General features: G+C 41.5%; 1 protein-coding gene across 2 annotated transcripts in view; it reads left to right on the top strand.

Annotated features, from left to right (window-relative positions):
- KLHDC4 (kelch domain containing 4) overlaps window positions 1-26,698 on the top strand; it is a 51,617-nt gene that overhangs the window by 20,704 nt on the left and 4,215 nt on the right. The window contains exons 1-4 of one of the 2 annotated variants that reach the window (XM_090260951.1): window positions 7,743-8,021; window positions 15,538-15,630; window positions 19,124-19,283; window positions 25,939-26,014. In XM_090260951.1, the coding sequence (XP_090117077.1) occupies window positions 15,575-15,630; window positions 19,124-19,283; window positions 25,939-26,014 (292 nt within the window). In that variant the 5' untranslated portion in view covers window positions 7,743-8,021; window positions 15,538-15,574. Of the gene's footprint in view, window positions 1-7,742; window positions 8,022-15,537; window positions 15,631-19,123; window positions 19,284-25,938; window positions 26,015-26,698 lie in introns of those variants that run through there. The other variant, XM_090260950.1, reaches the window with a different exon arrangement.

The raw sequence follows: 26,698 nt of genomic DNA, 5'->3' as shown, positions 1-26,698 counted from the left end.
AGGAAAATCCACATGATGTGGGCTCGTATCACTTGAAAAGCACAGTGGAGTTTGCTATAAACTATACTATTTTGCTATGAACTATATTTTGTTAACAGAATTTGGCTGGGCACTCTGCATTCATTTTTTTGTAAATGTTTTTCACTCCCATAGGGTTAGTTTTACAGTTGGGGAGACTGACTGAAAGTGAGAACGGTTGCATATTGGTAAAGGCCAACAGAGGTCAAGTTAAATCAACATCTGTATTTAGACCCTTTCTTGACTTTTAAACAGGTTTTTCCTCATCGCGGGGTAGGATGGGTTCTCTCTTCCTAGCTGGTGACTTTTGATTAATATAATGCTTTTTTCAGTGCCGGTGTTCTGATTTGAACTAGGCTTCTCATATGGCAAGTGTATTTAGCCCATCCTTGCATGGGCAGGGTCTGGAGTAGTTCGGTAAGAATGGTTCTTCTGAGGTCAGAAGTCAGGTGATGCAAGCTCACCGGCAGGTCACTGAAGGGCTGCCTTGAACGAGCAGCGCCTGCAACTTTGTGTTTAGCAGCGATGTTCCCTGGTCGCTGGGTGTGGAGACAAGAGCACAGGTTCTGACCACATCCTCCTCATGGCCTTGTCTTGCCACTGGAAGCTGAGTGACATGAGCAGGTCCTGCCTCCACCCCAAGTGGCGTTGGAGTGGCTGTGTGTGGGCATAACAGGAGCCAAGTGCAGCCATTAGCAGCCAGGCAGCAACCTGTGGGCTGGACACTTCTGCAGCCACTGTCTGCTCAGAGGACAGCGTCTCCAAATGGTGCCAATGGCCCCAAAGGGACCAAAGGTGCGTTTAGTTGTTGTAAAAGTGCTGTTTATTTTTTTTTTTAAAGTAAACTGTAATAAAGTAAACTTTATATAAAGAAAAGTACAGTTACGCAGCTTGAAGAATTTTATAAAGTAGATGCGCCTGTCTGCTCAGGTCCAGGAAAAGGTGCTATTAGCATCCCAAAGAAAGGCCCCACTGCCCGCCCCAGGCACAAATTAGGTTTGCTTGGTTTGAACATCATAAATGTACTCTTACATTTGGCATTTTTCACTGAGCGGTATTTTTGTGAGATTTGCCTCTGTTGCATGTGGTAATAGTTTGTCTATTTTGATGCTGTATAATATTCCATTATAGAAATGGGTCCCCGTGTGTTTGACTGGTGGTGGGCATTGGAAAGTCACCATTTTCCAGTTCTTACAAATGATGCTGCTGTTAGCATTCTTTTACACATCTTATGATGAACATATATATGCGTTTCCATTAAATTTACATCTAAAGAGTAGAATAAGGCAATGGGGGCTAGGATTGCCCACGTTCTGCTGGAGCCTGCTGTGGCAAACCGTTTCCCACACTGGTGGTGCTGATTTACAGAACCATGAGCTGGGCAGGAGAACTCCCCCTGTTCCACCCAGACCAGTGCTTGGCATTTTCATCTCTGGGTTTTGCTATTATGGTGGTGTTTCTGTAGCACATCGGACAGCAAATGGACACTTAGTAACCTTTTATTGTTTTCATATATGCACAGTCTCTATTCTAGCAAGAGACATTTACTTGACATCATAACAGCTTGAAAGTCAGAGGAAAAAATCATAGGATTACTAACATCAAGAGGACCAAAACTTAAATGAAATGTCAGCTTCAGCCTCCTCATTTTCTGTTGGACGTATTCGACCAGCTTTTGGCAGATATTTTGATTCCCTCAGGCTCTATCTTCAGTGGGAAGTGCCTGCAAAACTGTCCTGATAATTTAAAAAGAAAAAAAAAGCTTGATTTGGCAACATAGGTTCTGTATACTAACTTTTTATTTTTATAAAACATACAATCAATCTTTCTTTCCCCAACTACATCTGCTCCCAGGGGTAGGGAAACAAAGTGGGTGGCTGTCTGTGTTTAAATGTATGTGCACCTATGTGAGTTTGAGGGAAGTTAGACACCAAAGACAGGATTCAGTGTCTGCCCTGCCTGCTCTGGCACTCACAGTACAGAGGCTTTTACCATGTTTCACAATGGAGAACCAGCAGAGGGGCTGGGGAGAGGAAAGGGATTGAAAGAATTTACCTTTCCCCTCCCACTTAAGCAAATGAATGGCTGGTGATTGAAGGTATATCTTTGATTATCAGCAAAACAACCTTGAAATAGTGAAACACTAGAAAGGCCAGTGTCTTAGCCTGTTGGGGCTGCTATAACAGAATACTATAGAGCGGGGGACTTCAACAACAGACACTGATTTCTCCCAGTTCTGGAGGCTGGGAGTCCCAGATGAAGGCAGATCTGATATCTGGTGAGAGCCCACGTCCTGGTTCCTAGATGGCTGTCGTCTTGCTGTGTCCTCACATGGTTTGGTTTTTTTTTTTTTGCTTATGGAAAGTGTTTTTTCTTTCTGTTGTTTATAAAGGCCCTGATCCAATCATGGGGGCCTCACCCTCCTGACTTCATCTAAACCTGATCAATCACTCCCAAAAGTCTCACTTCCAAATACCATCACACGGGGTGGGGGTGGGGTGGGGTTAGGGCTTAAACATATGCATTTGGATGTGGGGGAATACAAACATTCAGCCCAACACCTAGCAACTGGTGTTTACAAAGACCTTTCCTTTGAAGTAGGTTGGTGTATCAGTGAGGGTCTAATCAGAAAGATGCAAGGGTGATTGGTCACACCTGTGGTGGAGAAAGCCAAACCAGTGGGACAGCTAGAAGCCACATCCCACTGCTCAGCTTTGGAAGTGGGGTGGGGTTGGGGCTGGAGCTGGAGGAGATGTGCTCCTGAGAAAGTGCCGAAGTAGGACAGAGAGGCTGTGCCCTGGTTCCTTCCCTCTCCTCCATGCACCTGCAGTCTCCCACTGGTGCTTCGTGCTCTGGTGGGACTTCTTTGATGGTGAGCAAAGCCAGGAGCCCTGGGAGAGGAACCGCATGTGTAACCAGCTGGAGTGCTCAGGCACTTTTAGCCCTTCCTTCAATCATAGCGGGCCTGCCGTACCAGTTCAGGTTGCCTGTTTGATAAAGTTTGGTTAGGGCAGCCTGCCACACTCAAAAGCCAGCATTTCCAAAGGCGAACCCCGCTTTCCTTCCTTACCCCTGGAGGAGATGCAGTTGGGCAAAGGAAGAAAGATTTCAGCACCCTTTCTCTGTTTCTAAAGTTGGTGCCATCCTAGTTAGTCATCTGTGACTCCATAAACCACAGACAGGAGGTCCAGCTACTTATAGAATTCAACTGTTTTTAGATGTTTTTCATATGCTTAAAAAAAAAAAAAATTACCCTTTCAAAATATATAATTCGGTATTTTTTAGCATATTCACATAGTTGTACAGTTACCTCTGCTCTTTAAATACAGAGTCTTTCCATTACTCCGAAAAGACTCCATTCCCAATACCACTCACCCTACATTTGTCCTTTCCCCTAGTCTCTGGTCACCTTTAGTTTGCTTACTGTCTCTGTGGTTTTGCCTATTCTAGATATTTCATGTAACTAGAATCCTATGGTATTTGTTCTTTTGTGACTGGCTTACACTTAACATAATATTTTTAAGGTTCATCTATTCTGCAGTATGTGTCAGAATTTCTTTTTTATGGCTGAATATGTTCCATTGTTTTGATATACCATGTTTTATTTATCCATGAGTTGTCTCCACTTCCCACTCATGAGAGTAATTCTGCTATGAACATTTGTGTACAACTAATACATTTTTATATGCATCGAAGCACTTAGTACATGATCAATAAAAATTGATTGAAATATATACTGTATAAGTGTGTGCACCCATGTGCACACATGCACTGTTCTCTCTTGATTTGGGAAAGGAACCAATGTCTATGGAGTCTTTAGTAAAACCCACTTAGTGTATTATCTTAAAGCTGTATCTGAGAAAAGTTGACATCTTAGAAAAGAAGAATTATTAGCAAAATGATTCAGAGTTCTTTTTACAATCCTGTTGCAAAAAGCAGTAATGAATTAGCTAGTATCAGACCATGCCCCATAATTATAAAGAATGTGAATCTTGTGGGTGAGAAACATGCATGTAGAAATAGAAACACACATGTGCTTTGCTCTCTGGGTTTTCCAGTGAGCTGGTTGGACTAACGGTCTGAGGCTTTCTGGACCTCATAGTTAGGCAAGTTTTATTAACAGCTGTGCAGCAAATGGGAGTGAAACCAACAACCCCTAGAATTGGGAGTGGAAGCTTGTGTGGACCCCCTGCTCCTTCACTGCTGGTTGATGATTGCCTTGATTTGATGTGCTTGTGTGTAAGGGGGAGGGAAGACCAACACAGAGAGTGTGACTGATTTTAGGAAAATCAAGGGGTAAGGCAAAGGATGTATAAAATTGAAGACTGTCATTAGGGTAAGTAGTCATTTTTTGGCCCATAGAGTTCTTTAGTACGATACCTCTGACTTCATTTGGTGTAGTTTAGTGTCTAAATTGGTTGTTTAAAGTGCAGGTTCTAGGACCAGATTGCCTTGATTTAAATTCTGGCTCTGTCACTGACTAGCTTAGTGTGTTTCTTGACTTCTAAGTTTTGATTCTCTCATTTGTAAAATGGGATTAAATATAATGTCTGCGCCATGCATTTATTGTGAGGAATAAATGCACATAGCATAGAATAAACTCTCTACAAATAATAGTTTTCTTATTAATGGTAATAGTTAAAAAAGAAATAAAACAAGAAAACAGTTTGACTGCTGTTATTCTATACAAGGTAATAAAATACCCTATACTTACTAAGCCTCAAATCATTACTATGTTGATTTGAAACTTGGAAAAGTGGGATCGAATGCCAAAGGGACACTGTTTGAAATGAAAGGGGCAATGCTTTTTGCACACGGTTTTTGCTTGGGCCATGCTCTAACCATTTTTGGAAGAGGGGCCTTTTCTGGTGAAGGATGAGCCACTAGACAGTTTCCTTTCAGGTGGGCCTTTGTGATGTTGACTCAGGTTTTATGAGATAAATTGTTCCTTTGCTCAGTAAATGTCCCGGGGCTGCCTGGTATGGCATGGTACTATAGCATGTATTTTGTAAGGTGTAAACTTTGAAATATCTTAGGGAGCATTTATGTGCTGGATGCTGAACACTCTGTATGTACTCTAATCCCAAGGATGTCACCCCAGTGACCCGTTAGAAGGGGCCTGGGTGACAACGAGTAGCTCCTTGCCCTGTTGGCATGCCGTTCTGCACATAACTCGGCATAACTCAGCTGTCCTGAAAGCACTTACTCCCACAGCATTGCACATGTATTTTTGTGCTGTATATAGATTTGGCTGCATACAACATGGGAATTTTTTAAGACGCCATACTTAGGAGTGATGGCAGTTGAAAAGTGTCTGTTGGAGATTCAGATATAAACAGGCTTTTTGGGGGTCACTTTATATTTCTAAAGGGGTATATGAAGTCTTTTTATGGAAAAATTTTCTCGTTTTGGTTACAAAGCACAGCGGTACTTGGCTGCTGCTACCAAAAGTAAATTAAATCCTTTGTGCCTGGATCACCAGAGGACAAAACACCCATCAGATTTGTGGGCAGTAAGTCCTTAACCTGGTGCATCTCGGCTGCTGGGAGTTATTTAAAGATGAGAGGTTGCTGACACTTTCCATAGGTCTCTGGGCCATTAGGTTCACTGTTACTGGACTAACGTCGGTAGCATTCCGGCTCTCCTGTGTAATTTTTTTGAAGTAGACTTGGACCATCCTAGTTGTTGAATTGTTCCCCAGGTTGTACTTCTTAAGTATTACATCCAAGAATTTATCAAAAGGGCAGGTTGCTTCTTGCCCAGCACATGTGGCTTCTTACAGCTTCTCTATTGTACAGTTGTACCATGTGGCCCATTTCCTCAGCACCCAGCACAGAGGGGATGGCGATGTTGTGCCATTCATTTCAGTCGGGAGCGTGGGGCCAGCTCCAAGGAGAACCCTTTCCCACTGCGCAGAGTGCCAGTTGAGGCCAGTGCCCAGAGGTGGTGTGAACCTGCAGGTGGTACTATCATGGCACACCCAGGTTCTCCTTCCAAACCTTGTTCATTTGGTATTTTTATCATAAATTTGGGTAGAAAATAAGTTGTTGACATATCCAAAATTATCCTGTGGATCAAATCTAACAAGAAGTGTTGAAGTGGATTTTGTAAAATCCATCCGCGTATGATAACTCTCAGCAAAGTGGGAATAGAAGGAACAACATAATAAAGGCCATATATGACAGACTTATAGCTACCATCATACTCAGTGGTGAAAAGCTGGAAGTGTTTAAGGTCAGGAACCAGAAAAGCATGTTCACTTTTACTATTTTTATTCAACATAACATTAGAAGTCCTAGCCACATTAATCAGACAAGAAAAGGAAATAAATGGCATCCAGATTGGAAAGGAAGAAGTAAAATTGTCATTATTTGCAGATGACATAATACTATATAGAGAGAGCCCCAAAGGTTCTATCAAAATCTACTAGAATTGCCCTGGCTGGTGTGGTTCAGTGGATTGAGCACCGGCCTGTGAACCAAGCATCGCTGGTTCAATACCCACTCAGGGCACATGTCTGGGTTATGGGCCAGGCCCCTGGTTGGGGCATGCAAGAGGTAACCACACATTGATGTTTCCCTCATTCTTTTCTCCCTCCCTTCCTCTCTCTCTAAAAATAAATAAATAGACTCCAAAAAAAAAAAAAGCTATTAGAACTGATTACTGTAAGTAGCAGGATACAAAATTAATATTCAGAAATTGGTTGCATTTTTATACACAAATTGTCAGAGAAATTAAGAAAATCCCACTTATAATTGCATCAAAAAATACCTAGGGATAAATTCAACCAAAAAGGTAAAAGACCTATACTCAGAAAAAATGTAAGATACCGAAGAAAGAAATTGAAGAAGATATAAATGGAAGCATATAGAAAGAATTAACATCATTAAAATGTTCATATTTTCCTGGCTGGGTAGTTCAGTTGGTTAGAGCATTGTCCTAGTATGCCAGGGTTGTGGGTTCGAACCGCAGTCAGGGCACATACAAGAATCAACCAATGAATGTATAAATAAGTAGAACAACAAATTGATGTTTCTCTCTCTCTCTCTCTCTCTCTCTCTCTCTCTCTCTCTCTCTCACCCCCTCCCTCCTCCCCCACTCTCTCTCCCCCCCTCCTCTCCCCTTTCTAAAATTTATATGGAGCCACAAAAGACCCCGAATAGCCAAAGCAATCTTGAGAAAGAAGAAGAAGATATCACTATCCAACTATACTACAAGGCTATAGTAATCAAAATAACATGGTACTGGTATGAAAACAGACGCATAGATTAGTAGAACAGAAGAGAGCCCAGAAATAAAGCCATACCTATATAGTCAATCTATGACCAAGAAAAGGCAAGAATATACATTGGGAAAAAGATCGTCTCTTCAAGAAATGGTGTTGGTACAATTGGACAGATAAATGCCAAAAAAAAAAAAAAAAAAGTAGACTGTTTTCTTACAACATATACAAGAATAAACTCAAAATGGATTAAGACTTAAATGTAAGACTCAAAACCATAATACTCCTAGAGGAAAACATAGGCAGTGAACTCTATAACATTGTTCTTAGTAATATTTTTTTTGGATATGTCTCCTTAGGCAAGAAAAACAAAAAAAATTAATAAGTGGAACTACATCAAACTAAAAAGTTTTTGCACAACAAAGGAAACCATCAACAAAATGAAAACCTACTGACTGGGAGAAGATAATTTGCCAATGATATATATGCAATTAAGGTTTAATATCCAAAATATATAAGGAACTCATATAACTGAACACCAAAAAGACAAACAATCCGATTTAAAAATGGGCAGAGAACCTGAAGAGACATTTTTTCAAAGAGGACATACAGATAGCCAATAAATATATGAAAAGATGCTTAACATCACTAACCATCAGAAAAATCCAAAATAAAACTACAATGGATATCACCTCACACCTGTTACAGTAGCTGCCGTCAGAAAATCAACAAACAAGTGCTCAGGAGGATGTGGAGAAAAGGAAACCTTCATGCACTGTTGGTGGGTTTGCAAATTTGTACAGCGACTATGGGAAACAGTATGGAAGTTGCTCAAAAAATTAAAAATAGAACTGTCATGTGACGCAGCACTCCCACTCTGGGTATTTATCTGAAGAAATCCAAAACACAAATTTAAAAAGATACATGCATCTCTGTGTTCATTGCAGCATTATTTACAATAGCCAAGATATGGAAGCAACCTGTATCCATTGATAGACAATTGGATAAAGAAGTGTACATATATAAAATGCAATATTACTCAGCCATAAAAAGAATGAAATTTTCCATTTGCGACAACATGGATGGACATAGAGGGTATTATGCTAAGTAAAGTACGTCAGACAAAGACAAATATCATATGATTTCACTTATATATGGAATCTAAGAAAATAAATGAACAAACAAAACAGAAATGGACTCATTGATACAGAGAAAAAAACTGGTGGTTGCCAGGAGGGGCTGGGTAAAAAAGATGAAAGGGATTAGGAGGCACAGATTGGCAGTTATAAAATAGTCCCAGGGAAGTACAGTATAGCTTGGGGAATACAGTCAATAGTACTGTGATAACTGTGTATGGAGTCAGTCAGTAGGGTAGTAGGCCTGCTGGGGAGGAATCACTTCATAAGTTATGTAAATGACCTATATGCTGTGCACTAGAAACTAATATTAATGCAATATTGAATGTCAACTGTAATTGAAAAATTTTTTAAATATTTAAAAAATACTTTCAGATATGGTTACTAAATACAAATATGCTATCAGTAAAAGCTAGGCTAAAATTTTTTAAAGTATTGAAGTGGGATAAAGTTTCCTAGTAGACATCATATAAATACAGGAGTAGGAGATATGACCTTTAAAAAAAAGAAAAGAAAAGAAGCTGCCCTTGCTCATAGAATAGAGGGATTTGGAACTGTAATTCGGGTAGGCATTGATATATGATGAGGCTACCCAGAGGCCAATGCTTAAAGGTTGAACAAGTGTTGGTGACTTTTGGCTGACTTTTCCCAAACTGTCATTTTGAGTGACACATTTAAAGAGATGTAAATAAATTTAGGGCATTAGGGGTGAGAGATCAGTATGATCAAGCATTTGAAGAAGAGTGACAAGAAGGGAATCCAGTCTGGGTTGGAATAAGGGAAGTCCCTGGGGGGGGCCTCATAGAGAAGTATGATGAACTGTTCATTGAAATTTGCTGAAGGGGAGATATTTAGATTGGGCAGCTCAGGTTTCCTTTTCACTATGAGATTCTGCATGCTGACGTATTCTTGAGGGCATCTGTTTTGAGGAAAGGCGTATAGAATGGTGTGTTCTATAATTGTGTGGTTCAGTATGTGACTGTTCTCTGCAGCCTGGAGTTGTTGAGGTCTTTGGGGTCACTGGCCTTGATGGTGGGATTCCATAGGTGGGAGAGCCAGGCCTAGAGAACAACCAGTCAAACAGGGTGAGCAGAGGTACTTGGGGGAGGGGTGTCGATTCCAGCGTAGAGAGGATATTTTAATCAAGTTGTTTCTTGTTTTTGAGTTTTAAGTGTTTGCATATTTTGGGTAACAGTCATTTATCAGGTGTGTCTTCTGCACATATTTTTCCCAGGCTGTGACTTCCTTCCTAATTTGCTTGATACTGTTTTTTTGCAGAGCAGAAGACTTAAATATTAATACAGTTCAACTTATCAATTATTTTACAATTAGGTCTGTGATCCATTTTTGATAAATTTTTGTGAAGAGTGTGAGATCTGTGTCTTGGTTCATTATTTTGCTTGTGAATGTTCAGTTGGTCGAGCACCGTTTGTTGAAGAGACTATCTTTGCTCCTTTGTCAAAGATCAGTTGACTGTATTTATAGGGGTCTACTTATGTGTTGCCTGTTCTGCTCCATTGATCTATTTGTTTATTCTCTCACCCAAACCACACTGTGTTGATTATTGTAGCTTTATAGTAAGTCTTGAACTCAGGTGGTGTTAATCTGCCACTTTATTCTTCTCCTTTAATATTGTGTTGGCTATTCTGGGGCTTTTGCCTCTCCTTGTAAACTTTAGAATCCGTATGTTGCTATTCATAAAATAATTTGCTGGAATTTTGATTGATATTACATTGAATTTAGAGATCAGTTTTGGAAGAACTGACATCTTGACAGTTAATGTCTTCCTTTACATGAACATAGAATGTCCATCCATTTATTTAGTTCTTTGCGTTTGTTCATCTGAATTTTGTAGTTTTTCCTATAGACTTTGTACATATTTTGTTAGATTTACATCTAAGTATTTTATTTTAGAGCATTAATATAAATGGTATTGTTTTGATTTCAAATTTCACTTGTTCACTGCTGGTATATAGGGAAACAATTGACTTTTGTAAATTAACCTTGTTGCCTACAACTTTGCTATAATTGCTTATTAGTTCTAGGAGTTTTATTTTCAATTCTTCTGGGTTTTCTATTGGGTCGGCCAAAACGTTCGTATTTTTTTTTTTTTGTAAAATAAAAGACACAGTTTTCATTTTCACTATTAACTATTGATTTGGATATTTTGAGTACGTTGGCTCTCTCCCGCATGGTAAAATGTTTATCATTTTCAGTTCATGTCTTGATTTGATCACTATCAACTTCAACTGGTCTGCTTGACTGTGGAGCACTGTCCAGTGAGAAATCTCTGACACGAAACTTCGCAAACCACTTTTGACACGTTCGATCAGTCACAGCACCTTCTCCATACACTGCATAAATCTTTTTCTGCATTTTAGTTGCATTCTTACTTTTCTTGAAATAATAAAGCATAATATGCTGAAAATGTTGTGTATTTTCTTCCATCTTCAACATTAAAATGGCTACACAAAAGAAACACCAATTTTGATAAGTTACTTTTCAAACACATGCTGCTATGTCAGCTGTCACATTACAATCTAACAAAATTGTTTCAAATGAAATGAAAGAAAGCTAATTGCTACTAGAGTCATCTTATGGAAAAAAACAAGTGAACTTTTTGGCCAATCCAATACATAGATGATTATGTCATTTGCTAACAAAGACAGTTTCATATCTTCCTTCTCAGTATGTATACATTTTATATACTTTTCTTGCCTTACTGCATTAGCAAGGACTTCCAACACAGTGTTGAAAAGGAGAGGTGAAAGGGTTCATCCTCGCCTCGTACCTGATCTTAGAGGGAAAGCTTTGAGTTTTTAATTATTAAGTGTGGTATTAGCTGTAGATTTTTTTTGGTAGCACTTTATCAAGTTCAGAACATTCTGCTTTATTCCTATACTGAGGGTTTTTTTTTTTTTTTTTTTTTTTTTTTATCATGAACAGGTACTTTGTCAAATGGCTATATCTTTATTGGTCATGCAGTTTTTCTTTTTAAGTCTATTGATGTGATGCATTATATTAATGGATTTTTGAATGTTGACCCAGACTGGCATACCCAGCATAAATCACATTTGGTCATATTTTTGTACTTTATGGATTCAATTTCTTAGTATTTTATTGAGGGTTTTTGCACCTGTGTCTATTAGCGACATGGTCTGTAGTCTTCTTTTCATGTGATGTCTTTGTCTGGTTTTGGTATTAGAATAATGCTGGATAGAGGATAGAAACTACTATCTGGAAGAAATTATAGAGTATTGATACAATTTCCTCCTTAAATATTTGTTAGAATTCACTAGCAAACCCATCTGGGTCTTGTGCAGGCAGTTCTTGAAGGTTATTAATTATTGATTCAACTTCTTTAATAGATATAGGACTATTAAGATTGTTTCTTCTTGTGTGGGTTTTGGCAAATTGTCTTTTAACAAATTGGTCCGTTTCATCTGGGTAATCAGATTTGTCACCATAGAGTTGTTCATAATGTTCCCTTATTATTTTAATTTCTGTGGGATTATATAAAGTGAATATAGTGATGTTTTCACTTTTTTTTTTTTTTCCCTTTCAGGAATACCTTTTTTATAATGACTCGCTGTATTGGGCTTATAGATAATATATTAACATGGACTCAAGACCCATCACCAGGAAAACATGACAAATTTATTTAGCCATTTTCAAGATGTGTCCTTTTAAGTATATTTTATTGATTATGCTATTACAGTTGTCCTAGTTTTTCCCCCTTTTACTCCCTCTGCCCAGTACCCCATTCCCTCCAGTAATCCTCCCCCTTAGTTCATGTCCATGGGTTGTGCATATAAGTTCTTTGGCTTCTCCCTTTCCTCTACTATTTTTAACGTCTTCCTGCCTGTTTTGTACCTACCAATTATGTTTCTTAGTCCCTGTGCCTTTCTCCCATTCTCCCCCTTGCCCCTCCCAGCTGATAATCCTCCACATGACCCCCATACCTATGATCCTGTTCTTGTTCTAGTTGTTTGCTTAGCTTGTTTTTGTTTTTATTTTTTAGATTCAGTTGTTGATAGTTGTGAGTTTGTTGTCATTTTAATGTTCATGGTTTTGATCTTCTTCTTGTTCTTAAATAAGTCCCTTTAACAATTCATATAATAATGGCTTGGTGATGATGAACCCCCTTTAGCTTTACCTTGTCTGGGAAGCACTTTATCTGCCCTTCCATTCTAAATGATAGCTTTGCTGCATAGAGTAATCTTGGTTGTAGGTCCTTGCTTTTCATCACATTGAATACTGCTTGCCAGTCCCTTCCTCCCTGCAAAGTGTCCTCTGAGAAATCAGCTGATAGTCCTGTAGGCACCCCCCTGTAGGCAACTCTTCGCCTGTGTCTTGCTGTCCCCAGGACTCTGTCTTTATCTTTCACCTTTGGCATCTCGTCCTGGTGTGGTCCCCTCTGGGTCCAGCTTGCCCGGGACCCTCTGTGCTTCCCGGACCTGTATGTCCATCTCCTTCACAAAATTTGGGAAGTTTTCCTCATTTTTTTCAATTCTTGCTTCCTCATTCTGCACTAGTTGACTGTTCTTTTCTTCCTTATGTTCCAAATCATTGATTTGAACCCTGATTTTCTTCCCTTCACCATTGGTTTTGTGTGGATTTTCCTTTGTTTCACTTAGCATAGCCTTTACTACTTCTTTTATGCGTTTGCCGTACTCAAGCATATCTGTCAAGCCTGTGAGCATCTTTATCACCAGTGTTTTGAATTCTGTGTCTGTGAAGTTGTCTATCTCCTCATCTGTTAGGTTGTCTATCTCCTCGTCGCTTAGTTCTCCCACTGGAACCTTGATCCATTTCCCCATTTGGCCCTACCTCTCTGTCTCCTCATTCTGACAGGCTCCTGTTTGTTTGCCTCCGCGTCCCAGGTAGAGCTGTCACTCCTGTTACGTTGTAAGGAGCGGAGCCTTAGGGATTCGTCAGTACAGGGCGACCTGTTTCACCACACTGTGGCGCTGTGTGTGGGGGAGGGGTCCGAGAGGGAACAATGCCACCAGCTCAGCACTCACCCATTTTCCAGGCACCTCTCCCACTTCCGTATGGGACTGGCGCTCATCTAGCTGCTGCCCTGGCTGTCGTTCCCAGAGTGGGTGGGTCTGTGGCTGTTCTAGGACCATGGGGGCCCTTTAAACAAGTGGACTCCGCAGAGACCAGCAGTTTCCGCCTCCACCCCAACCCCCACTGGTCTGCACAGTCAAAAGCAGTGAGGCTTGATTTTCCCTGGTGCTGGGACTGTGAGCTGTGAGGTCCATTGAGGAGCTGGGAGTGTTCCCCAGGTGTCCCTCCTGACTTTTTAAAACGTGTGACTGCACTTTCTGCCAGCCTGCAGCTGCCACCGCCACTGCTGCTGCCACCACACCGAGTCCTCTCCGCCCTGGCTCCGCCCCTCCTACCTGTCTGGATGAATATTTTTTCTTTATATCTTTGTTTGCTGGACTCCCATGTAGTTTGATTTTCTGGAATTTCTGGTGGTTTCTACTTTTGAGGTAGTTGTATTCCTTCTTAGTTGTGGAGGGAGACGCAGTGTACCTGTCTATGCCTCCATCTTGGCTGGAAGTCCCCCCTTTTGTGGTTTTAACTGAGCATTTTATATGATTATATTTTCTTTCCTTTCTTAGCATATGAGTTACACTTCTTTTTTTAGTGGTTGCCTGACATTTATAACTAATCTAAGTACACTTTCAAATAACACTACACTACTTCATGAGTAATATGAATACTTTATAATAAAAAATTGATTTTTTACCTCTGTCCTTCGTATCATTGCTGTCATTAATTTTACTTATATACACACACATGCATAAGTGTGTGTGCATAAAAGCTTACATAATGAAATACATTATTTCTATTATTTTAAACTAATTGTTATCTTTTAGGTCAATTAAGTAAAAGTTTTTATTTTTACCATTTTCAATTTGACTCTATGTTTCTGACCTATATTATTTCCTTTTTCTCTGAAGAACTTTTAAAAAACATTCCTTGCAAGGCATATCTGTAGTTACACATTGCTTAGTGATGGAGCTGTGTTCTGAGAAATGTGTTGTTAGGTGATTTTGTCATAGTGCAAATATAGAGTGTACTTACAGAAACCTTGATGGTACAGCCTACTACGCACCTAGGCTCTATAGTCTAGGCTGTTGCTCCTAGGCTGCAAACTTGTACATCGTGTTACTGTACTGAATACCTTAAGCAGTTGTAATACAGTGTTCAGTATTTGTGCATCTAAACATTGACAATGCACAGTAAAAATACAAAAAGTAAAGATGGTGCACCTGTATAGGGCACTTCCCGTGAAAGGAGCATGCAGGACTGGAAGCTGCTCTGGGTGAGGCAGTGAGTGAGTGGTGCGTGAGTGAGAAGGCCTCCGGCATTTTGTACCCGACTGCAGACTTTGTAAACACTGTACACTTAGGCTCCACTAAATATATAAATTTTTTTTCCTTCAAAAATAAATCAACCTTAGCTTACTGTAACTTTTTTTAGTTTATAAACTTAAAACATTTTTTTAACTTTTCAACCCTTTTGTAGTAACACTTGGCTTAAAACACAAACACATTGTATGGCTGTACAAATATATTTTCTTTCTTTATATCCTTTTTTTAAATAAGTTTTTATCCATTTAAAGTTTGTTAATTTTTATTTTACTTTTTAAATGTCTTTCTGTTAAAAACTAAGACACAAACAAACACATACATTAGCTTAAGCCTACAGAGAGTCCAGATCATGAGTATGTGGCCTTCCACCTCTGCATCTGTCGCACTGGAAGGTCCCCAGGGGCAGTAACACATGCAGCTATCTCTGTGGTAACTCGGCCTCTCCTGGAGCATCTCCTGAAGGACCTGCCTGAGGCTTTTTCTGAGGAGGTACCACTCTTTCCAAAATATGTCCTTGGCGGTTGGCTCGGTTTGTTTCTTATTTTCATTATAGATATACTATAATTGCAAATTACAGTAAGTATATACACACCATGAACATTGCTCTCTATTAAAGAAAACCTTTCAATGTTGTGGTTCATGTTTTCAGCACTTTTAAGGAGCTCATTGAGGTCTGCAAAACTCTTGGTCAAATTAAATGGTACTCAGTAAGTGCTTGCAAAACAGAAATTGGTCTAAAAAATTGATTGTCTTCTTTTTTTTTAAACTTTAGATCACCAGGAGGTCCTTCAGGTCGGAGTGGACATCGGATGGTAGCCTGGAAGAGACAGTTAATCCTTTTTGGTGGCTTCCATGAGAGTGCAAGGTTAGTGCCAATAGCAGGAAGAGTTTTCTTTCCTGGACTAGTAAGTAAGGAGTGGACTTTTTATGGGAAGTATCATTCTAAATACATGTGGAACATGCTACCCATCTGCTAAAACCAGTGCCAGCTTCATTGACAGGCAGCTCAAGTACCAGCCAGGGCCCCACACATAGGCAGGCCTGAGCTTGATTTAATGCTCTGCTGTCACTGTCTTGCAATTCTTAATAATTATTGAACATGCCCCACATTTTTATTTTGCACCACCCCCTGCAGGTGATGTGGTTAGTCGTATCTAACACAGGATTTTCAGACTTGAGCCTGGTACAGAGTCCCCTGGAGGGCTTGTTAAAACTGGTTGCTGAGCCTGCCTCAGGTTTCTGACTCAGTAGGCCTGGGGCCTGAGGATCTGCATTTCTGTAGACTTGCAGGTGATGCTGATGCTGCTGGCCAGGGGACCCTTTCCTCGTTTGGAAATGCAGTAGTAGCTGGTGTTCTGCAGTGGTGTCTGAAGAGGGACCTCCACTTTTCCTCCACTGTCATGGTTACCTTGGTATAAGCCACACTGCTTACCCAGGCCAGCCTATCAGGGCCCCTGATTGTTTTAAGCCTGGCATATGTACAGACATGCTCTTGAATATCCTTAGTTTAGTCTAGAAAAACAAAGTATATGGTGACTAGGTTAGTAGTATTCCTGTCACCATCATAATTCAACAGCATTTTAGGGAGTAAATGGTTTAGACTCTAATGCCTAGTGAAGGCCATGCTTGCAGTGCTTTTTCTCTGACCATGACCTTGTCAAAGAAGGTGGGTGGATGTTTTTCTCTGAGTGCCTCATTTTTGCTGTCCTCTCTCCTCCTTTAAAAAATAGCACACTTATTAATTTGTTAATTATGGTCGCCCCACTCACATTTTGTCACATTACAGGTCCATTTACACACAAAAATTTTTTTAAGTAATTCCTGGCTTATGAAACTAAATCCTCACACATACATGTGAAGAAGGAGGCATTTGGTGAGTGAGTGTTGTAATGTTTTTCCCATTCTCACATCTTAGGCTGAGGATTGTAGTATAATTTGGCTCCATTAAAGCTTCCATTTTCTTCATGAATAAGGAATATTTTTATGAATTGAGAAACAAGCATTTATAAATGCTTTTGGGTGGGATTTTAAAAGTATAATCCAAATTAAACAAGGAGTGATTTTGTATTCTTAAAGGCATAACTTGGGCATAATAAAGCTTTAGTCTTTTTGTCTTGTGATATAGTTTACCAGGTGGTTTTTACACATTCTCTTAAAGCTAATGGTAGGACAGGTTATCTCAAAGTAGAGGAAACAAAGATAACTAATAAGTAGTAGAATTTGTCCTTAACCAAAGATTGCTTATTTTCAGTTGGTCTTATGTTCTGTCCTCCTGCCTTCACCCGGCTCGCTGGCCTAGGCCTGCCCTCCTGCCGAGTAGATGTTTGATTAGTCATTGCCATTTGGACAAGGGAGCCTGGGCTATTTTTAAAAATTAATACCCAAGGAATTGTCCTTTTTATTTATTCTTGGAATGTGTTTTTAAAAAGAAATAATTGTCATATACAGACATGGGGATTTATGATTTTGTCAGCACATTAAGTCAGCACCTACTGTGTGCAGGGCAGCCCTTCCTCCTGGTGCTCTAGGTTATAAAGTGAATCCGGTTTTACAGTGGTTGTAATTTGCAACCATTTCAAAATGAGAAATTTTTTCAAGGCTATTCTCAGCTGTTACCTTGTTTAAAATTATTGTTTATGAAGTATTTTAAACATACAGAAAAAAATGAAGAACAGATAGCTGTGTAGTTACCATCCTTATTAAACAAAATGAGTTTGACTTTTAGAAACTAAAGAACAGTTGATAGTTATTGTATGTTCAGAATAGGATATTTTTGCTGAAAATCTGCAGTGTGAAATCTGAGGAAATAGTGGAATGTGGTGAAGTCTTTTAAAAACTACAAGCCTCCCTGTTCCACCCACAAAAGGGTGCATTTGATCATGCTGCCAGTCAGAAAGTTTGTTTCTTTGTTGTCCAGCAGACAACTTATTCTAAGTGCCATGCTTTGCGCAGCGTTTGAGGGTATAGGCAGCAGACTGGCCTTGCACAGTGGTCCTTCTGCTGTGGAGCCCCAGTCCTGCATTATTAAAATGCTGTGTAAAAGACAGAAATTCCTTCAGACCGGGATGAAGCAGTTCACTTCCTCCACATTTTCTTTTAAAAACCAGTTCTAGGCTCTCTCTTTTGAATAGCTGGAGTGGGGTCTGTTATGCTTTTGGTGTAATTTTGACCTGCGGCCTGTGGTCATCTGTAAAATTGCCAGGTCAGGACACAGCATGCTCCCTGTGCCTCGGCAGAGCTGCTGCTTTCCCTGCACCAGGGGCACCCTTCGCAAGGCCTTTCTGTGTTTTGAGTCCTTTGTCACTTAAGTCCTGGGAGCATTAAACAGGGCAGGGCCACAGTGCCTCCTGGAATGCCTCAACCATGGCCTTGTTGTTGCCTGTGCTTATAGAGTCAAAGGGTTTGACTCTCCTGCATCCTTCTTGGCCTCATCTCCACCCAGTCCAGGGTCTCTTCCCAGCTCTTGCCAAGCTGTGACTATCGCCATCCTGAAAATACATTTAGGTCTATAATTCATTGTTAAGCTTAAAATTACATGTGTAGTAACCTAATGTAATTATTTGCTAGATTGTGATATTATGAACTGTGTAAGGAAGTATGGTGTAACTTTCAGATTAAAGGGTGGCTGGTTTGGCTCAGTGGATTGAGCATCGGCCTGCGAGCTAAGTGTCGCTGGTTCGATCTTCCAGTCAGGGCACATCAGAGAAGGAAAACTCTGACTCCAAAAAACCTCCGCTGCCTTGCGGCATACCTCTTCAGGGGAAAGGCTAAGGGAGTAAACCCCGACAGAAAATCCGGAGCCGGAGTCCCTAAGGCGGTTCGACGTTGTAGTCAACACCGGCAACTCCTGCGGCGCACCTGAAGCCAAGCTGTATTGACTCCGTCTTTCCCTTGGACCCTTCAGCTGCGAAGAGAGGGGGGGGTCTGCTGCATGGGCAACAGCAGACCCTCCATATCACCCTGCCCAGGCTCTGTAGCTTCTGCTTCACTGGAGAGGACACTCCAGCGTCATCGCAAGATGTCGATTCAACACGGGAGGAGACAGATACCGTGTCACTCCCGAGTCGGACTGCACAGCCATTCTCGGCAGTGCAGATAGACCCTTAAGAAGCTACACCATCGTCTCTCGAGACGGACGGCTGCCGACGGAAAGGGTTTCAGATCCAGGCAAATTACTGTGTTTCTGTGGTTTAGCATTATTTTAATTTCAAATGCAAACTCGCATATGCTTTCAGTCGTGTCATGAATTTAAATTTTAATTAAACTGACAATACAAATGATGGAAAACTTAACTTTGAATTAGATTTGCTTTTTAATGTCGCTCTTTTTGTTTGTGTGACTTCATTTATTATAACCAGAGATTACATCTATTACAATGATGTGTATGCCTTTAACCTGGACACATTCACGTGGAGCAAGCTGTCCCCATCAGGGACTGGTCCCACACCCAGATCGGGCTGCCAAATGTCCGCCACTCCCCAGGGCAGCATCGTCATCTATGGGGGCTACTCAAAACAGGTAAGACCAGCGTGTAGGAAAGTACAGTGACTTCACCAGTGATAACTTACTGCGTATAAATGACCATTTTTACTGAGTTAGAGGTGGACAGATGGTGTTAATCTGCTCCAGCCATATTACGTTCTAATCTGTATGCCCAACAAATGTTGCAGTATGAATAATTCTGTATGTGGGGATCTAATGCTGTATGTTGTTCCATTGTAGAAGATACCATGATTTGTTCTCCCTACTGCTAATGGGCCTTTTCTTTTCTCATCTGCAATCAGTGCTATCATGCTGGCGTGAATGTTCTTGTGCACGTCTCCGGGAGCACGTGCTCTCAAGGGTCTCCTTCTGGCTGTGGCCTCCACACAGTGTGCCCACTCACACCATCAAAACCCACCAGCGTTCCTCTCACTTCATGCTTATCTGCACTTCACCAATGTGTGAATCTGAGAGGGATGAATTGGTATCTCATTGTAGGATTTTTCTTTTTTTTTTCTTTTGAAAAATTTTCCAACATTCACTAACTAGAAAGAATTCTGCCATTGGCATTTCACTGTACTTGCTTTATTACATATTTGTTCATATCTGTACTGCTATGTACCCATTTTTAAAAATGTATTTCAAAGAAAAGTGCAGACACATCTGTACGCTTCCCCCTAAATACCAGAATGTGTGTATCATTGAGTAGAGTTCAATGTTTAACTTTTAATGTTAAAATACCTATAGTGAATTGCACACATTTTGAGTGTGTACTCGTTGGTTATGACAACTGTGTGCACCTGTGAGCCTTGTTTGCCACGCCCTCCCCAGCCACCCTCTGCCCTCACCACCCTCCAGAGGCAAGGACTGCTCTGGTCTGTCCCACCGTGTATTCAGTTTGCTGGTTCAGGAACTTCTGATAGGTGCAGCCGTACAACATGGGTTCTTTAGAGGAAGCTCCTTTCACGCAGCACGTTTCGAGATTCTGCCGCATTGCACGTTCATGCTGATGAGTATTTGGTGTATAATGCACCACAGTTTGTCCGTTTTTTATTGGTGGACACCTGGTCTCTTTCCACTTTTTGACTACTATGAATAAAGGGCTGTGAGTCATTCTCTCGCTGTGCATTTTGATATCTCTGGTAGATTTCTGGGAGTAAACCTGCTGGGCCACAGAGGGATGTAACTTAATAAGAAAAGTGCCGGGCCTTGTCCCAGAGTAGTTGCACCAGAACTTCTGAGAGCTGTGGCCACTCCACATCCTTGCCAGCATTTGTTGAGGTACATTTTTTATTTTCAGCCTTTCTGGTGGGTGTATGCCATCTCATGTGGTTTTAATTCTCATTTCTTCTGGCTGAAATGGGCCCTCCAACTTGGTGGCTGAGCAGGCTGCCTGTGGGATGGTTGGGATAATTGTGGCAGGGAGGTATCCTGTGTCCACCTTCTTCCATACCCCCATCTACCCCAGTGAGCAGTCAGCCTTGGTTCTGGAAAGAGAAAATGGGTGCATTTTCTGCAGTTGTGACCTGCCCAGCCTCAGCGAGAGGTTTGACAGGAGGGTCTGAGAAACAGGCCAGTGTGGCCAAAAGCTGTACAAAGTGCCCAGCTCCAGCACTTTATCATAGCAGATGCCTCCTAGACTAAACCAGGGTGGTAAAGAGTGAAACCTTGTCAAGCTGTTGCCACTTTAATTAACATAGTGCCTACTTACCACCAGCCTGCCACGTAAACTAGCCGGGTGGCTGATCCTCGTCCACTCTCTTCAGGCCTGTGGCATTTGAATTGTAGTGAAAAGCTTGTCTGTTTGGATTTATTGAGGGGAGTTTATCAGAATTAGTGAAAAATCTGAGTTGTGAATTCTATGGAATATTAACAAATTAGTCTAAGTAGGGGGTAGGCATGGAATGACTGACAGTAGTCTGCTCAAGTCCCTTTAGAAAGTCTTTCACAGGGAGCCTCCTGGATGGGAGAGCTTCTCACGTGCACCACCACCTGGCAAAGGGGGGTTGCTGGGTGACCTTCATGGGGAGCTGATGACGTGCCCAGCACATTGTGCAGTGAAAATGCCTTGACACCGTCTCAGAGCTGCCGGTGCATGTAGGGTCTTAAATCACGAGGCGTCAGAAGGGCAGCCTCCCAGTGGACTCTGTGTTTCACAGATATTCCAGCTGGGGACCGCAGCCATCACTGTGCCTGGTTTTGAAAAATTACTGCCATTGTAAATTCAGGGGAACCAGGACGAAATTCTGATAACTTGGTAAATCTGACCTCCCATTAACCAAGATGCTGAGGGTGGCTGGAAGTCGGTCGATAATGTTGGCAGGCTAGAGAATAGAAGTCAACTTACACTGCTCCAGACACATGAGCTGAGAGGAATCCTTGGCATTTTTAAGTACAGTCGTCTCCCTGAAGTGTGGGAAATATGTTTTAAGCCTCCCAGTGGATGCCTGAAACCATGGAGAGTACCAAACCCTATATATACTGTTTTTCCTATGCACACATACCACTGATAGAGTTTACTTTGTAAATCAGACACAGTAAAATATTAACAATAACTAATAATAAAATAGTATAACAACATACTGTAATAAAAGTTATGTGAGTGCTTGCTCTCCAATAATTTTTATATTTTCCAGTCCAAACCTATTCTTGAGTCTAACCATTCAGTAACCTTGCAGTGAATGGCTTGGTGTCACTCAGTTCAGGGGGTTACTTGCTGAAGTCTTTCTGTAGGCACATGCTTTCTGGTCCACCACGTTGTCATCAGTTGCAACACACTTTCCATTCATGTCTTCCACCCACAAATGTAATGCTTTTCCATCTTAACTCACTTACATGCACTCTGGCCTTTGTTTTTGCAGTTTGTGGTACATCAGCAAGAGGAGCATTAATTTCTTTTTTCTTCTTTACAGTTTCTCGTCTAGAAGATTTGTTCTTACTGTAGGTCTCAGCAACCTCACATCCAAGGTTTTTTCTTTCCTTATTAAGTCAGGAACTTTTTCACCTTTTCGCTTAATGGAAACACGGCTTCTCTTTGGCATGTCTGAATTGCCAGCATCACTACTCCTGTGCTTTGGGGCATTAGTAAGTAAAGTAAGGATTACTTGAACACAAGCACTGTAATGCCATGACAGTTGATTTGAAGAGTGACTAATGGTCAGGGAGCGTGTACCATGTAGAGACACCAAAGGAACAGGTCATGCCTCAGGTGGGGCAGTGTGAGGTTTCATCATGCTATTTCATGACTTGCAATTTAAAATGTAAATTGTTTATTTTGGGAATTTTCCGTTTAATATTTTGCAGTCGTGGTTGAGCACAGGTTAAATGAAATGGAGGAAAGTGAAACCATGAATACGGGGGTGGGGGGGCTGTAGCTCATTCTCACCGCTCTGCAAGGGTGTCTTGAGCACACATGCAGATTGGGGCTGTTGCTGTCAGTTAGGCTGGCGGGGCCTCCTGCCCTCGCTGTTGGTTGTATTGCTGTCTCTTAGCCCTTAGGACGGGGGCTTTCTGTTTGCACGGTTGCTGGTTTGGATGTGTTGCAAGGCTGCTTTAATTGACCCCCGAAAAGCAGGTGGCTTCTCCCTTTCAGGGCTTTTCATTTTGTTTGAATCTTGACCAGGTTGCAGCTGCTTTCTATGGAACTTCCCCCTGCCCTTTGGGGATAAACTTTGGGATGCCCCAGGGAGCGGTCAGGAGAAGTAAGGGCTCTTCAGGCCGAGATGGTCGAGTTTGGTTCTCTGGAGTGCAAGGCCTTTGCTCACCTTAGAGCTGTTGCCACCTTTTTCAGGGACTGGACTGCACTGAAAACGGGAGTCAAGTGGGTGTCCAGGGGTGTCTGCTCTCACGACAGCCGAAATGGTCCTTCTTTTAGTCTAAGACTGAGGGAGCCAGAGCTGCTGATTCGAGGACGGGGTACAGTGGTTGGCTGCCAGCTTTGAGGACACAGCCTGGGACTGGGGTGGGGGGGTTGGTGCGCAGCCCATTGCTGGGCTCTGGGGTCTCAGACAGACTCCAAATAATTTCAGGGACAGTTGAGTTTTTTTTCAACTTGATGTTGTAACACTTGATACACATCTCTCTCTCTTGGATGTCTTTGGATTTCATTAATATTTTATAAGACAGAAATTTATGAGTGGAGGAATAAATTCTGCTCTGTAGAGTGAACACCCAGGTTACTGATGTGTGGCATTAATGTCAGTCTCCTGAGCTGCTTAGAGGAGGAGGTGGCGCATCCTTAGAGAAAAGCTGGACCTTCTTCAGAGCTAGATGGAAACTTGACACCTCTAAAAATTCATGCAAATTCTGTTTCCCCTTCTAGTACAATTTAATCCAGTGAAAAGACTAACTGGGTGAATTTAAAGCCAGTGTGTGATATGCAGTAACAGAAAGAATCTGGCGTAGGTGATCTACAATAAGAGAATAATGCAAAGCAGCTTTTTCTTCCCTTTGAGAACAAGGATGTTGGAATTTGGCGTAAGTTACAACACTTCAAGAAAAGAAACTGCTATGAAGGAGGGGTTAGAAAGCTGCTGGGGTGTGCTGACCTGTTAACGAGTCAGCTCCCGTTGGAAGGGTAAGGCTTTCTTGTTCCCACCCAGAGCTCTTCCTGGTTTGCCACTCTGCGGAGTCCGTGGACTTGGGTGAGCTAGTGGCCCTCCTTAGGAAGGGTTCTGGCTATTAGGGACTTGAAGGGGATGTGTTTAAATGTTATGCTGTAAAAGCCTATTGGTTCTGAGAAAAAAATCATTGCTGTCAGCAAAACAGTACAGTTAATGTTGGCAGGTGCAGTGATAACGAGGAGGCCAAGTGAGAGTTTGCCGAAGCATAGCTGGTATCTGAGTTTCTAATGCAGGCAGAGATGTCACTGAATTCCTTCACTGTCTGCCCAATGGGAGAGGCCTCTGGGTGTGAATTTAGTTCCTGAAAATGCTGCGTCTTTCAGTCCAGAAGGGTAGGCATGGAGTGGCAGTCCTTTCCTTTGTATTAACCTCCTAGAAAAAGAGAAGACTGTCTAGTCTTAATAACTGTGTAACATGCAGAAATTGCATCATTTGAATTGTACAGATGTTTCCAGAAGGAAAATAAGAGGCTTGCACCAGCTTTCATTTCCTAAGACTCCAGCTGTTTCCTACACATGACCCATGTTGAACCTCCTTGGTTTTAGGATATTCAGGTCACATATCCAATACATGGACAATTGGATTGTTGGTTTCGTTTCCAAAAGAATAGCCCCCCACCCCCTGCCTTATAGTAAATACAATACATGCTCATTAGTTAAAAGAATTGTGCATATACATTTTCTGGCTCTGTCCGCTGAGCGGGCCAAAAAGCAACAGCACCCAGCAGCAGTGAGTGCACCAGTGCTCAGATCTTGGTTTCTAACACCACCTTCTATAAAAAGAGCCATGACTCCTTGGAGACATGGCCAGGTCTAGGACTGGAGCAAGAAATATACAAGATGAGTCCAGCAACTTGTAGTGCCAGATCCTAATAAAGTGTTTATAAGAAAGCCATATTGATGGGGTGTGTCAAAGGATGCAGGAGCCAACTGAAAGAGTTCCCAGTGGCCAAAGCTGAAACAATTTGAGCAACAAAATGAAATGATACTGGATTATAGACCCCACTTACAGAGACGTGAGTCATGTTCTACCTCCTGGAAAGTGTACTGTCTACCCAGTTTCTGTGGAACTCTGCATGGGAGCTTTGTCCTCCAATGTATCTATTCAGTCATTTGTTTGTGATCATATGGACCCATGGTTATTTACATTCTGCAAAACACCTGACCAGCTCTCCTCAAGACTGCCAAGGTCATCAAAAACAAGGCAAGTCTAAAGAACTGTCACGGCCCAGAGGACTCTTAAGGACTCATGACGACTAAATGTAACATGGTGTCCTAGAACAGAAAAGGACATTAGGGAAAAACTAAGGAAATCTGAATAAAGGAATATTTCAGTTAATAGTAATTTGTCTATATGGGTTCATTAGTTGTGACAAATGTGCCACACTAATGTAAGATGTTAACTGTCGGGGAAACTGGGTGCGGGGTACGTATATGGGAATCTTTGGTGCTATATTCTGAATTTTTCTGTAATTGTAAAACTATTCTGAAATTAAAATTATATTAAAATAGAAAATTTAAAGTACAAATACAAAGAAGTTAAGATTTACTGACATCCGTCCACCCAGGATCATATTTGCCAAGGGTTTGGGTAACAGCTCCAGCAAGAGGCCTGGAAGACATTGCTGTTGAGAACGAGGTGTCGGTCTGGCTAGCTAATAACACTGAGATGAAGCTGAGGACTCTGGGTTCAGATACCTGAGCTTGTTTTTACAAAGTTTTCACATGGGTAGTGGCTGGCTTCTGCAGCATTAATTTGATCCTTGCGGTAAAGCCTGAATCACATAATTTGAAAGATTATGGGAACCGAAGATATGCAGGGACTGAAAATGGAAGGATAGTTATATTGTGATATCATTAGCAGTCCCACAGTATCTCCATTCGAGCCCCCATCCACCTGAAACAGCATTACTGCTGGAGGCATAGGAAGTTGTAGTAAGAAAGAGCACTAGAGTGTTTCTAGCATGATTGTAGTTATTAGAATGGCAGATTTTTTAAATTTAAAATCTATTCTTAGGTTTTGTAGATGGTGCCCTGGTAGTTCTCACCAACTCTCCTTTTCCTTTGCAGAGAGTCAAGAAAGATGTGGATAAAGGCACCCAGCATTCAGATATGTTTCTGCTGAAATTTGAGGAAGGAAGAGAAGGTTCGTGTACTGTGGGAGAGGATGGGCCAGGGGGTGGTCTGCGTGTTGCTGCAGAAGCCAAGGCAGAGAAATAAGCCCAGCTGCCCTTGTGGGTGTGGAGTTGGTCGTCAGCCCCTGCTTGCTGCCTGGAGCTGCGGGCAAGCCATCCTTGCCCCTGAGCAGGCCAAGCCAGACATTCTGTAAATAACCCTGAGTGTCCGCTTGTCTGTACAGCAGAAGCGGCTGAAGAGTGTTCACCCTCTGAGGGAGTTGAAGAGGGAGTGGCTTGAAGACACTTTGTAGAGAGTGGGAACCACAGCTTTCTAGTCATTTCTCTTGTTCTTGCTCAGTGACTAATGTTAGGATATAGATTTCCAGAACGCTTACTATGGGGTTGGCATCCCCAATGTTGACTTTTTAAAGCTCCTTTACAAAAAACAAGGTTGTGGTTCATTTGTATGACACAGGTCTTGTGATGAGAGGACTGGACTAGACCCAAGGGATCCAGTATGATCTAGGTCTGCTTTATGACTTCTCGTGAGTTATTTCATCTCCCTGTGAGGTCTGTTGTCTGCAAAATGAGGGACTGTTGTGCAGAATACCTTTATCTCATTTCTTCTTTAAAATTCTTCAAGCCAAGGCTTCAGAAATATTCCTACCCAGGTGCTTCTCAGGTGCCAACTTTACTGCATTGCCTGACTATTG

This window comes from Furipterus horrens, unplaced genomic scaffold, assembly GCF_987537825.1.
Source record: "Furipterus horrens unplaced genomic scaffold, mFurHor1.1.pri manual_scaffold_13, whole genome shotgun sequence".
Taxonomy (NCBI): Eukaryota; Metazoa; Chordata; class Mammalia; order Chiroptera; family Furipteridae; genus Furipterus; species Furipterus horrens.
Note: the sequence above shows the minus strand (reverse complement) of the source record. Positions and strands in the feature narration are given on the sequence as shown.